The sequence below is a fragment of the Notechis scutatus genome, chromosome 6 (genome assembly GCF_049901735.1).
Source record: "Notechis scutatus isolate UNSWTSFEM ecotype Mainland chromosome 6, rNotScu1.2, whole genome shotgun sequence".
Taxonomy (NCBI): Eukaryota; Metazoa; Chordata; class Lepidosauria; order Squamata; family Elapidae; genus Notechis; species Notechis scutatus.
In genome coordinates, this window is record NC_142014.1 from 46,009,927 (window position 1) to 46,023,997 (window position 14,071).

The window sequence follows — 14,071 nt, forward strand, 5'->3', positions numbered from 1 at the left end:
TTTAATTACAGTATTTAGCACGTGATGGAATCCTCCTTCTTTGACCACTTTTCTTGGGAAAAGTGAGGGCATGGTGGGTGGGGCAAGCTCCATGGCATGGTGGTGCAATGGAAGAAATGGGCAACAAATTGGGCCACTTTCCCTTTCTTCTCCCTCTTCCTCCTACTCCCCTCATGCCAGTCACTGCGTTGCCCATTTCTCCATTGCAGCCCAGTGCCTGGAATCCACTTCGATTGCAAGGTGCCTGGCCAAAGTAATCCCCGTCTCCCCTACATTGGACTCAGCTTCGATTATGCTGCCAACTTAATTCCTTGCCCCTCTCACTTTTGCCTGCAGACTGATCAACAGCCGCTGCATGCAGCTCCATGGGGAGGTGGGAATCCCTCCACTTCCCCCAATTCTTTGCCTTCCCACGTGAGCTTTCTGGAGCATCAACCCCTTGTCTCTATGGTAACCCCTCCCTCCTCATTCCTCACCTCTTAAAAGAGCCGCGTCCAGAAGGCTGAAACAGCCACGAGACCAACGTGCAAACAAGCACCCTCAAAACAGCCTTTTGGCAAAGGGTTGAAATTTAACAACCGGTTCGCCCAGGGTCAGGTTGGCTGTCATAGGAGGCTCATCCCACATGTGTGGCAGAGCTGGAGGATGCAGATGGGCCACGCCTCTCATGACAGCCAACCTGACCCTGGACGAACCGATAGTTAAAAGTTTTTTAATCCCACCACTGCGTATAAACATGCATGCACACACACATTACAATTTCAGAAATTATTAGCACTGCAGGGCATGTTGAAAATGTGTCCATCAATTGACAGTAAAATAATTTTTATGTTACTTTTAGTTAGTGTTTTTTACAGTAAATATTTGCTAGATTTTCCATGAAGGATTTGTATTTCATTATTTTAACATAACTTTTTAAATACCTTTTTTGACTAGTCTGCCTCTTCGATTCTGGGTGAATATTCTGAAGAATCCTCAATTTGTCTTTGATATTAAAAAGACTCCACATATAGATGGCTGCCTGTCAGTCATTGCACAAGCATTTATGGATGCATTTTCTCTATCAGAGCAACAGTTGGGAAAGGTAACGTCTTATTTTTCATGCGTACCAAGAGCCTCTTTTAAAAGCTTCCCAGGAAGGAGGGAGCATATTCAGAATGGGAGGTGTGGAGACAAGAGGCAGCCTGGTCTGGAGCTGGGTAGCAGATCGAGGAGAAGAGTTAGGATAGTCTTTCCCTAGAATCTCCTCTTACTGTATGGTAGTAGTAAGGGTTCAATCTGGCTTGTTTGGTTGTTTGCTTGCAGACATTTTATTACCCAACTAGGTAACATCATGAGTACTAATTAGTGTGGATTTTGCAAGCAAATAACTAAGCTCAGAGAGAACCCAAGACTAAAAAGTTGTTCTGTTAAGTTGTCCAGGACTAACTTTCAGATAAGTGAATTAATAGGATTGCAGTCTTCCAAGCACTGTACTATTCCTATTGAAAATAGTCATTTCATCTTTAAATGTGACTCACTGAAAAAGTATTTCCTGAGCCATGTCCACATTCTTTTGGGAGTATAACTTCATATCTTCTATGTCTATAGTTTTTTAGAATAGCTTCATAATCTGTGCAGAGGAATGTATTAGCTTAGGAAGCTCTTACCTGGCTTCTTGGATATATTATGATTTCTGCTAGACCAGGATCACTTGGGGTGCTAACTAGCCAGTTTGGCCCAGTTTGTATGAACAAATTATTAACCTTTCCTAATTACCAGAAAACTGCAATCATTTTGCATGAATTTCTCTAAAACCTTGTGATGATAGTTTTAGCACAAGCAAAGTTTGCTTTTATAAGAAAAGGCTCATAGGCAGGAGGCTGCCCAGAGCACAAATGGGGTGTGTGGAATCACACTATCAGAAGTTGGGATCAAATGCAAAAGCCCCTTTTTCTTCTAGGGCTGACCAGCTGCCCTATATTTCTTTTGTGTCCTGAAAAAGACCCCTATGTTAGCTTTGTGAGCTCCCCGATTCTTCTGTCGCTGTTCCTAGGAAAGTTTTGGTGCACCTGGCAAGAACCAGACATATATTTTCCTCTGTTCTGGCTGGAAGACTACATTCCAATGATGCTGGTGGTCTTGTTGTCTCATAATTAACTTTTCCTAAAATTTTGTACTCAAGAGATTTCAGGGAATGGTTGTAAACCTGCAAATAGTCTATTAGGTCTACCAAGATAGCCTGACATGACTGATGACCAGAACTGATTGTTCCCTAATTTTGACAACACGGGGGTGGGGGGGTTCACTAACAAATGAGGCCTCTTGCTAACTTTTATGATGTCTTTTCTTCTTCCTCCTCAAAGGAAGCACCAACAAATAAACTTCTGTATGCTAAGGATATACCACTTTATAAAGAGGAAGTTAAAGCTTTCTATAAAGCAATAAGGGATTTGCCTCCACTGCCCAGAGCAGAGCTGGAAGAATTTTTAATTCTGGAATCACAGGTATCTGTCTATTATTTCTGCTGTAGCTGGAACTTAAACATGTATTGTAAATGGAGCTGTGTCTTAATGTATTTAAAGGACAGTTCCCATTAATGGATTTATTCAGAAACATATCAAAGGTTCCAGTAATATTTTCCTTTGTCTTTCAATGTTTACTTGTAATTATTATTTACCATTTTATGTACTATGGATAATAATAGTGGTATCTTTAAATATAAACAGTTCCTCAAACTTCCTCATTTTTTTATAGAAACATGAAAATGAATTTAATGAGGCTGAGGCCTTGAATAAAATTTACTCCTATATAACAAGATACTTTGATAAGGTAAGAGCCCCCACCCCTAATCTAGACTGGCTGTTGTGGACTACTGAATGGCATAGCCATAGAATGTTCAGGAACATTCCAATTAGGGAAGAAAGTGGTTACTGTATTAGCACATGATATACGTGGGCAATTTTCAACTCTAAAATCCCTGTTTGGCCCCATGTGTGCACTGGCACTCCTCCAATGCTTATCTCTGCCCTTCTAGTCAGGACAGGGGAAGGGGAGAGGAACTGGACAGAAACTAATTGGAAGTGAATAAACTGTCCCTTAAGGACTAATAACTCATATGGATTAATGACCTTGAAGCAATAGGTTGTGATTCTTTTTACAATGACTGAATCCCTATACCCTATTTCTATAACTATATCTACATTTATTCCTATTCTACCATTCTATTCTATTCTACCCTACCCTATCCTACCCTACTTTCTATTCTACCCCAGGCACCTTGCATTTTATTCTTAAGGCCAGTGCTGTTTCCTACTGACAATATAGCACTGTTTTTCACAGGCTGACTAATAAGATCATCTGGCTGGAGGGGTGTGTGTGTGAAGAAAGTAACCTGTAGTTTGGCAAAGCCATGCACAGCAAAAAAGTTACCCACCCCTTTTCTAAGATTTAATAAGAGCCACAAATTAATTTAGGAGAATCCAGAGTTCCTTTAGATTTTGCATTATTTGTCCCCTGGCCTTTGCTGTCTTCTTTCTCTTGGGCAAGCCTTTGGAAACAAATCTTATTTTTATGGAAAACTGTGATTTCTATAAATAAAACATAGAAGTCAATGCATGTGAGGTAGATTAACTAGACTGACTTAATCTAGTTAAGTTTCCAAACAATGACATTTTTTTTCATGATCTCAAAAACATGTTATATCTGGCTGGCAGGTAATGAAAATATTTTAGTGCTCAATATTTAGACTTGAATAGTTGATTCCTGTTGATTATTGAAGTTGGAATTTTTCTGCTTTTAACAGATATACAACATGAATCTATTGCTATTTGAGTTGTATTTAAAGAAACACTTGTGACTTTAATTGAGGTTGCTAGTGCCGACAGAAGTGTTCATCCTGTGATTAATAATAACTTGCAAAGGAAGATGCAAAAATAGCCTGGCTTTAGAAGGAACAGTTACTTAAGCAGAGCTTACTTTTTAACATTGGGTTGGGGGAAATGTTTTTTTTTTAATAAGCAAAATAAACATACATTCCTTTGTTCTCATAGATACTGAATAAATTAGAGACAGAACGAGGGTTGGAAGAAGCCCAACAGCAACTCTTAAATATAAAAGGCTTAATGGATGAAAAGAAAAAATGCAAATGGGTGTAGTCATTTAATTTTATAATTGCTGCTGTTATGGAACCAAATTCAAAATATTGGCCAACCAGTTCCATTCACACAAAATCAGCAACGGATGCCCTCAGTTTGGAACAGTCATCTCCAGATGTGTCAACAAAGTGGAGCCTGGACTGAGACATATACCTGCCTGCTTCTGGCATCTGAAGGAATCCCTCTATGCAGATCTTCCCTTCTAGATTGATACAATCAAGTAATTTTGGTTTATTTTTTTGCATTAAAAACCACCTGAAATGCAGTTCTTATATAAACAAACTGGTTATGTTATCGTTCACAACTTTGTCTAATTTCGATGCTGTTACTGAGCAGCAATTTATGTGCCTTAAAAGACCTCTCAGTTGGTTTCTGATAAGCACAAATATATCCTCTTGTTATTCATAGTCTGAGCATCAAAATTAGAGAGCTTTCAACTGCTACATGGCTGTATAATGAAGTGCAGATTTTCAACTTCCCCCAAATAGTTGCACATTGTGGCATAACTGAAAGTGATGTGGGACTGAAAGAGGGGAAGATTACCACCCAGCACATTGATACAGCTATGCAATTCACCTCTTGATAAAGTCGGTTTCATATCCAGCTCTACTGAAGATGTCACTGACGCATCCATGTAAGTTTCTTGGCATGATAATGGAAGTGGTTTGCAAAAGGCAGTTTCCCCGTCTTCCGAACACAAACTTACACTTTGAAATTCTTCCATCACTGTATCTGCACTTTTTAAAAATGGAGCTGGTGGCCTTTCCTATCTGTATTTTCATTAGTATATAAATGCATTGTAAATATAAGGGCAAAAATAAAAATTACAAAGAGGGTTTTTTAACAACTGAAGATTCATAAATGTATCATAATTTTATTATTGAGTAGTTTATTATATAAAGTAAATGTGGATGAGGGCATCACGTAGATTTAGGCTCTTCCTCAGCTTCTATGCCTTCCCTGCGATTGGAATACCAATTTTCTCAGCTATATTTTATAGGGCCTGCAGTGCCTGCATTTGAAGGCAAAACCATATTGTCTGCAACTCCTTCAGGAAGTTGTATCTTTTCCTGGGATTGGGGTGGTTCACCAAAGTTATAGCAGAATCCCAGGAATAAGTTTGGTATAAAGAGTGCTATGTACATACCCTAAAGCCTGGGTGTCAAACTTGCGACACCACATCATCACGTGACGTATCATGACTTTTTCCCCCTTCGCTAAACCGGGGGTGGGCATGCCCAGCATGAGACACATCCAGCCCACGGGCTGCCAGTTTGACACCCCTACTCTAAAGTGTCTCCTTGCCTTCAAATATGAAGCACTGCTGTGTTCTAATATTTAGAGTTTATTTCTTGCCTATCACATCCTGCTCAGATTAACATTTACAGGGAACACATCAGCAGATGTCTGCATGTGCTGTATCAATTTTTAAATTTTTAAACAAAGAAACTTAAAAGTGCCTCAACAAATTGCAGGTTTTGGTCCCACTACTTCTTGCTAGGAAAATTCTAACGACATTGGAAAGATTAACTGGCCATTATAGGCTGAGGATTCTCTAGGGCGAAGTTGCCCAACCTTGGCAATTTTTAGACGTAGATTCCAACTCCCAGAATTCCCAAGATGTGTTTCACTACAGGGGTCCCCAACTCCAGGCTGCAGACTAGTACCAGTCCAGAGCCCTTTGGAAACTGGGTCATGCAAACAGTAGGTGAGCACATAAAGCTCTCTTTGTGCATGCATAGAATTACGTTGTGCACATGAAACCCTCCCAGCCTGCCACTGCCGGTCTGTGAAGCCAAAAAGGTTGAGACCACTGTTCTAATAGATAGGAAAATGGAGGGAAGAGCCATTCCCACACTGTTTCTTCTAAGGTGTAGATAGGTAGAGAAGAAACCTGTATATTTTTCATTGAATACATCTATGTAAAAATAAAAAAGCAAAGCACTAAGGCTGCTTTGTTTTTTCTTTTTTTCAGAAAATGTTTTACAATCATGTGGAAAGTAGATTTTAAAAAAATTAAAAGAATATTATGCACAAAGTGACATATTTACCAATAGGTGCTGAACATTTCCCCCCCTAAATAATTACCTGTTAATGAGTAACATAGGAATGAGCAAAGCATACAACTGAATGTTACATAGCATGGATGTCTCTAAAGGTCAGACCAGGGCTTCCTAAACTAAATCTGTTCAGAAATGATACAATGAATTTGTATGTTCCCATCCCCCACACAATTAAAATGAATGATTATAATGGGATCCAACTTGGGCAAGAAATAACTATACATTTTAAAAAATTAGCATTTAGTTTTTATATCAAATAAAACCATAATAAAACTATACGAGGGAATTTCTTTGTAAATAAGCAATTCCTCCCTCCCCATATTTAAAACTGTATTTTTAATGGAAAAGGGAAGGACGTGCTGACTTTAGTTCCTGAATTCAAGTTTCATTTTGAAGAGTTACTGTTATGCAGCAGTCAGGAAGGAAAAGGGGTGAAGGTGCCTCTAAACCAGCTTGAGTTAAACACTTGCACAACACTGACAGATGTTGCTTTCAGAATATCTGCCAGTTATTGCCCAGGCCCAAGGGCTGCTCTTTTGAAGGGCAAAATGGTGATGATGGTGCTTGTGAAAGAAAAATAATATATATGAAAAAGACCACTCAGGCTTATTTGTTAGGCATTGCAGAGTTGCTTTGCTTTCAGTAACTGTTAAACCTACTCAAAAAAGGAGCAGCAAGGAAGGTACTCAGAATGGGATTTCCCCAAAATTAACCCTTTTTAAATACCTAAACAGGATCCCCCCCTTCTTTCTTCCCTTTTTCATCCTAATTCGTGATTTCTGTTCAGTTGTTTTCCTCCTGTTCTTTTTCTCCCCAAACAGCCACTCTTTCTTGAATTGTCATGCTGGGTTTTTTTAAAAAAATGTTCCATTTCCACTGGGGAATGTGTATATATATACTTATATTTCTCTGTGTAAAAGTGGTTTGTGCATGCAGAAAGGATCAGTATTGTAAGTGGAGCACTTTATTTCATTTTGATCAGTAGTTACTAAATTAATACATTCGGGACCAGGGATTGTACTCATTTAAGGGGAAAATAATTTCCAATAAGCATATAGATATAGAGGCATAGGGTGGGAAGGGGAATGTCCAGAACTGGATTTTAAAGTTATTTGAAAATTGCAATGTATTTATTGCATATTGCGTTATTGAGAGGAACTACTGAAATAAAATATTTCTGACAATCTCTGGAAACAAGCCAAATTTTAGCATTCCTATTATAAATGTGTAAAACAAAATTGTATAGATGCATATAATTCCAATCTATTAGACTTAAAGTAATTGTTTACAAGTATAAATGGAGTTGGAAAATGTATTGTATGAATATGTAAAATATTTCATTTCATACATATAAACTGTGATGTTTGTTTTTGTTTGATTTGAAACTTTAGTATATGTTCCAGTTTTTCAAGAAAATCAATGTGAAAACAAGTATAGCATTTTTAAATGGGCAAATAGTTTAGAAGTTTTTTTGTTTTTTTTTACAGAAATCAGTTTTATTCCAGAATTATAATTTTCAAACCTGGAAAAAAAATAAAGTTCAAAACTTCAATCAGCCAGAATGGTATATGTGTACTTATTGCCGGAGAACTTTGTGTTCTCACTAGAGCTGACAATTGTGTTTTTTTTTTAAAAAAAACAGAAAGTTAGCCCATTAGATTTGTATTAAAATTGAAGATTTACAGTTCTTAAGTTTGAAGAGAATGGAGGCCAACTGAATTCCAATGTGACATATGAGCCAGACAGCAAAAAGGTCTTTCCAGCAATTTAGCACCCTGCAAAGTTTGTAAGGAAGAAGTGATCCATCAGAAACTCAGACCCTAAGCTATTTAGAACATAAACAATAATACTACTATCAATTCTGCCTGTACCTTAAATTTTTTTGGTTCCTGTATCTTGAATTATCTATGTGCCAAATTGTGCAATTGCTTTATCCATGCACCTTTTCAAGGAAAATCCTATAATGTTGGGATCAAGGTGCTGACCAAAGGTGGATAGCTCATGAATGGAGATAAGCATCACAGTATAATTGGGCAAATTCAGCCCTCACTTAGGAATCTAGTAATATCCAAACCACCTTTTGGGGGAGATTGTAAACCTATACAAATACTGAATCTGGTTTTATATTTTCAGTATCATGAATCATGTTCAGCTTAATGTCCATCATTAAACTGATTACATATTTATTTAGTATATAGATAGCATAGAGGAGCCTTGGTGGCACAGTGGTTAGAATGCAGTACTGCAAGCTGCTCCTACTGCAATTTGGCAGATCGAATCCCACCAGGCTCAAGGTTGACTCAGCCTTCCATAGTTCCACAGGAAAGTTGGTCAGAATTGATGGCAAGATGAATGCAGTCTGTTATCAAAAGATACTGGAGGAAAATTTGCATTCATCAGCCCGGAAGCTGCGCATGGGACATACTTGGACATTCCAACATGACAATGACCCGAAATACAAGGCCAAGTCGACCTGCCATTGGCTACAGCAGAATAAAGTGAAGGTTCTGGAGTGGCCATGTCAGTCTCCTGACCTCAATATCATTGAGCCACTCTGAGGAGATCTCAAATGTGCATTTCATGCAAAACAACCCAAGAATTTACAGGAACTGGAGGCTTTTTGCCAGAAAGAATTGGCAGTTTTACCATCTGAGAAGATAAAGAACCTCATCCACGCATACCACAAAAGACTTCAAGCTGTCATTGATGTTAAAGGGGGAAATACACTGTTTTAAGAACTGGGGTATGTAAACTTTTGATCAGGGTCATTTGGGTAGTTTCTGTTGTCATTATGATTTAAAAAGAGTAAACACAGTTGATCGATAATAAATGGCTTCAGCCAAACACTAGCCATGAGTGAAAGAAAAGTTTTTGTGTTATCATTCATTTTCTCTGAAAAATGGCCAAGAAATCATAATTTCTGCCAGAGTATGTTAACTTACGAGCACAACTGTACATGTTATAAATAAATGTAATAAATAAATATATCTAAGGCCATTACAGCTAGCTCAAGAAAAGTCAGTGGTGGCAGCACATGAACTGTCCCCACACACTGTTTTCTTATCAAATTTGCTGATTAGCCTATTGGAGATATGAGTCCTAACTCTTCAAGTTTCAGTGATATGTCGGCTCAACAGCCATTCAGAATTAAATGCTAGTTAGCAGATGTTTCACTACCAACTAACTTAACACTTATGAACTGGCAATAAAAATAGTCTTCACCTATATATCAATCCTAAAAAAAGTAAAGATAGCAGAACCACTTAAATTTGTTGGACAGTGGAATAATTCTATTCTGTCATCAAATCCCTGAAGAAATGGCAGAATCTGAGCTGCAGAAGTTTTTTTATTATTGTTATTGTTGTTGTTGAGATGATTTGTCCATTTAGCTTAGGCTTATTTACTGACTTACTGGAAACTGCTTAAAACAAATTAATGAAATGCTTTAGAAATTGTTTTGTTGCTTAGCTTATTAAAAGTTAAGAAACTGTAGAATAAAAACAATCCACTAATTTCAAAATTATGTTTTTATGGCTGTTAAATAATTAAATAAAACACAGAGAAGATAATTTTACAAAAATATATTATAAATAGATTTGATTAGTTAACAAAACTTTGTTCTGAAACACACACATTTTTGCATGTAGGTAAAGCAACATTCATATTCACTTAAAACGTGATTATTTTTCTTGATATTTCATAATATATTAAAGTGCAGATAGCAAAATATTTTTCAAAGGTAAAATTGTGGGAAAAATTCATATGATAACAGAGCTCAAACAATGTTGTTTTCCATTTTCTCAGTATTTTAAGATTATAAAAGTCCAGCTTGGTGAATAACAAAAAAATGGAAATTTTATATAAAATTTGAGAAAAGTATTGTTAGCAAAACATTACAGTGCAACATGATTCTTAGAGTGTAAAATCAGAAAATTATTTTCCAAATATTTCAATTATAATTTTTTAAAAAAAGTATTAAAAATAATACAAATGATGTAAAATAGAGCTTTTACCTATTTCACGGCACTTGTAGATGAATTTTTGGCAAAAGATGAAAAATGTTTAATGGTTTATTTGGCATCTCCAGATGACAGATCATATTGTTCCACAAACTTATTTCTGTCTGATTCAGTACTTATTTCTGACTGAGGTCGTTCAGTAGAAGCACCAAGTTCTCGCAGTTGGTTTCTCTGTGTGGTCTCTAGTTCTTCCAAACGTTTGCGAAGCAGTGAAAGTTCTCTTTGATGTTGCTCCTCCTTCATAAGAGATAAAGGAGATGGGTAGAGGGAATGTAGTACATTATTTAACACTTTCATTTTTAAAGATATTGTAGAACCATAGAAGATTCAGGCTACTGGTTCTGGCTTTTAATAATATGTTCTGATTGTAACCAAAAACAGTACTTTAATACCATGGAGACAATAAAGACGCCTATATTGATTTATAGGAACTTGCGTGTAACTAGAGGAATTAAGAGAATATTATATAGCTTATCTAAAAGTTTAGATAACCGTCACTGTAAAAATCATACAGAAATTGTAAGATTTTAAGCAAAATCAATAGAATTAAAGAAATGGCATTACTACTTTTCTGCATAATTAAGGTTAGGATTTATCATATAACTTTTGGTTCAACATGGTAATGTTAGAAATGGCAGCATCTTAGCTGCAAAAATGGCAGCATCTTAGCTGCAAAATGGCACAGTCACAAATAAAATTCTCAGTTCTCTTTCAATACTAGTATATTGTTTCGTTAAATTTTATTACTGAAAACTGGAAAAATAGAAACTTTATTTGTATGCTTTTTGAAACACTATTACCTACTCTGTCATATGGGAATATTACATACCTGAAGGAGAGGGAAGGGTAATTCTGGCCCAGGAATCAAAGATGAAGATAATAAATTAGCTGGATTCAGTATTGGGATGTTGGGAAAAAGGATCAGTCTGCGGAACTCATTATGTCTCCGTTGCAGATCTTTTAATCTTTTCTGAAGACGGAGCTGTTCTTCAAAAGGAATATTTTGCCTATAACAAATATATATAACTAAATAAAAATTCTTTTCCTACTAATATTTTCCTTGAAGCGCAGAGCTGACCCATTGATTGTGGTAGGAATTGATAACTTGTCACTCATATCTGACACTGAGGCCCAAAGTCACCCAGCCAGTTTTCTTTTGTTTTCTTTTTTTTTTTGTATATATATTTTATTTTTAAATGTACATCAACATCAATATATGAACAGTGTGGTATCTGGGTATCATTCATTTTGATATAAATAGCAGTAATGTTAATAATATTTATTACATTAGTCAAACTTATGTAATCCTAGTATTAATACACGCGTTTGTTTTAAACTAATTATTCAGTGTTTCAATGTGCCATTCTAATGCTAATCACAATATTATTGGAGCATGCATAGTAATGCCTTCTTTCAACCTCTAATCTCTTCATATAATTATTTCTTTTATGTTAATATTCCATTATTTCTACCTCTATTCTAGCTTCTAATCAGGCCACTATTACTAATGCTAGTGTTAATACATATTTATAGTGAGACATAATACTTCATTATTTAGTTATTCAATGTTTCAATGCACCATTCTAGTGCCAATTACCATATTATTTAAACTTACATAATAATACCATCTTTCAACCTCAAATCTTTCCATCTAGCTATTGCTTTATATAAAAGTGTGTACTCTTATTTCTACCTTTATTCTAGTTTTTAATCAGGCCAACATTATGTTAAAATATATTTACTTTCTATCCATCATCTCGTCAGTTTTAATACTTTAATTCTTATTCGTTTTTTTACCTTCCCTCCCATACCCCTGTCTTGGATCTTTATCTCTATCTACATTTATATCTTTACTATTCAGTCTAAATATTTCTCCCATCTCTATCCTCCTATGCTGCTACACCTCCAGAGTGTCTGCCCAGGCAGGGCACCCCTCTTTTTTTCATCACCACTACTGGGTGGCTTTATCTCCTTTTGGAGCCCTCCAATGTGGAAATCTCACGTTCAATCTCGCCGCAACATCAGCCAGAAGTCACCCAGCCAGTTTTCATGCCTAAGGCAGGACTAGAACTCACAGCCTCCTGGTTTCTGGCCTGATGTCCTAACCCAGGGGTATCAAGCTCAATTTCATTAAGGGTTCATATCAGGATTGCGTTTGACCTCAGGAGGCTGAGGTGTGCATGGCCAAAGTGGGCATGGCCAGTTCGACATCACTCGTGTTGGGGGCGCTTGTGGTGGTCCAAGCGCTCTGCCAGTGAAAATGGGCTCCCAAATTCTGTTTTTGGTTTTGACAGCCTCCTGAAACTCTCTGCCAGCAAAAATGGAGCTCAGGAGGGCCACCCGCAGACCTCCCGAGCTCTGTCTTTGCTGGCAGAGGCACCCAATTGAAAAAGGGTTCTTTTAGTTAGAAGCCTTTTTTTCTATTTATAAAACAGTTTATGATATATGGTATCATAGTTTCAAGGTAACACTAGCGCTAAGAAAACATGTGTATATTCAGTACATACAGCTTTCTGGTTTGTTTGTTTTTCAGAAATTTGTAAATGAATGTAATGAGGCTGTGGGTCTTGACCAAGTTGGACTAATATATAGCCAGCTGTAAGTTCCTTTTAAAATAGAATGTTTTCTCATTAAGTAAGACAGCAAAGACTATACCTAAAACGTTTTAACAGCAACAGTATAAAACATTATGCAATTCAGAATCAAACAACATAAAATTATACCTGTTTAACACTTGGTTTTCTGTTTCTAGTTCTTCTCTCTTGGCTTCTAAGAGCTCTATCTTGTTCAGTAATTTCTTTTGCTTGTTGTCATTAAGTGTCTTTCTCTACATATTTAATACAATATACAAATTTATATTTTTAAGGTTGACTCCCACATTTAAATATTGTAGTTATGTAGTTGCATATTTGCAGCCTGGCCCAAAACTTTCCCTATCACAAACATTCATCAGGAGAAATAGTAATGAGTGAACCAACTCTTGTTCTTTTGAAAGTAACTTCATATGAAAAAGGCCACATTTAGCACAATTAAAATTAGCATCATGTTGCTTATATTAAGTTCATATATCATGGCTTCTCAGCCTTACAAACTTAAAATAAACTTTGGTAATAATTATGTTATGTTTTTTACAGATTAGGATCTTCTTTTAGCTATATTATGGCACGAGCTTCTTTCAAAATTATGCATATGAGACATACCTTTTTCTGAGCAACCGATGCTCGATACAATTTCTCTTTTGTTACTTTATACTTGTCTTCTATCTCTGTGATGTGCTGAGTAAGTTTATGTTTGTCTTCTAGCCACTTTACCTGTTTATCTTCCAAATACCTAAAAAACAAACAAACAGTGGTTATTTTACAAATCGATTCTACTTCTTCACAGAAATGAACACTATAAATCCACAGATATGAGTCACATTTTTGTTTGCTACCTGAAAACATAAAGAATACTTGATATACCCAGATGAATTCCCGACAATCCTAAAAAGCATGTTTCTTATTAGTCTATAATATAAACACTAAGAAAAAAGATAATCTATGAAGGGTTTCATGCTGAGAAACTGAATTTCTTATGCTTCAGAAAAACTTCAAAAACTTCCTTCAGAAAAACATTGCTTTAAGCTACAATAAACTGTACCCAGCTATAGAGAAGGGGCTCTGTGAATCTCCTTCCCATAAAGGCTGCTTTCTAGTGGGCCCTAGCAGCATGTCTTCTTGAGAGGAATCGCTGTCCTTTTGAAAACATCCCTTCTCCCTGAAATCCAGCAAGCCCCTACGCCTAGGTTTCCGGAATGCCTTGAATTGCTGGCTTTTCCTACAAATATTAGGGTACAAGGAGATAGGAATTAAAC

General features: G+C 36.5%; 2 protein-coding genes across 3 annotated transcripts in view; one reads left to right on the forward strand and one right to left on the reverse strand.

Annotated features, from left to right (window-relative positions):
• The window catches only part of PLXNC1 (plexin C1), a 66,003-nt gene extending 61,001 nt beyond the window's left edge, over positions 1 to 5,002 (forward strand). The window contains exons 28-31 of the mRNA XM_087968113.1: positions 937 to 1,084; positions 2,346 to 2,486; positions 2,737 to 2,811; positions 4,032 to 5,002. Of these exons, the coding sequence (XP_087824239.1) occupies positions 937 to 1,084; positions 2,346 to 2,486; positions 2,737 to 2,811; positions 4,032 to 4,136 (469 nt within the window). The 3' untranslated portion in view covers positions 4,137 to 5,002. The remainder of the gene's footprint in view (positions 1 to 936; positions 1,085 to 2,345; positions 2,487 to 2,736; positions 2,812 to 4,031) is intronic.
• Positions 5,003 to 9,768: 4,766 nt separating this feature from the next.
• CEP83 (centrosomal protein 83) overlaps positions 9,769 to 14,071 on the reverse strand; it is a 41,392-nt gene continuing 37,089 nt past the window's right edge. For both annotated transcript variants that reach the window (XM_026693834.2, XM_087968111.1), the window contains exons 13-16: positions 13,419 to 13,548; positions 12,942 to 13,045; positions 11,048 to 11,225; positions 9,769 to 10,455 (exon numbers count right to left, since the gene is read on the reverse strand). In XM_026693834.2, the coding sequence (XP_026549619.2) occupies positions 10,270 to 10,455; positions 11,048 to 11,225; positions 12,942 to 13,045; positions 13,419 to 13,548 (598 nt within the window). In that variant the 3' untranslated portion in view covers positions 9,769 to 10,269. The remainder of the gene's footprint in view (positions 10,456 to 11,047; positions 11,226 to 12,941; positions 13,046 to 13,418; positions 13,549 to 14,071) is intronic.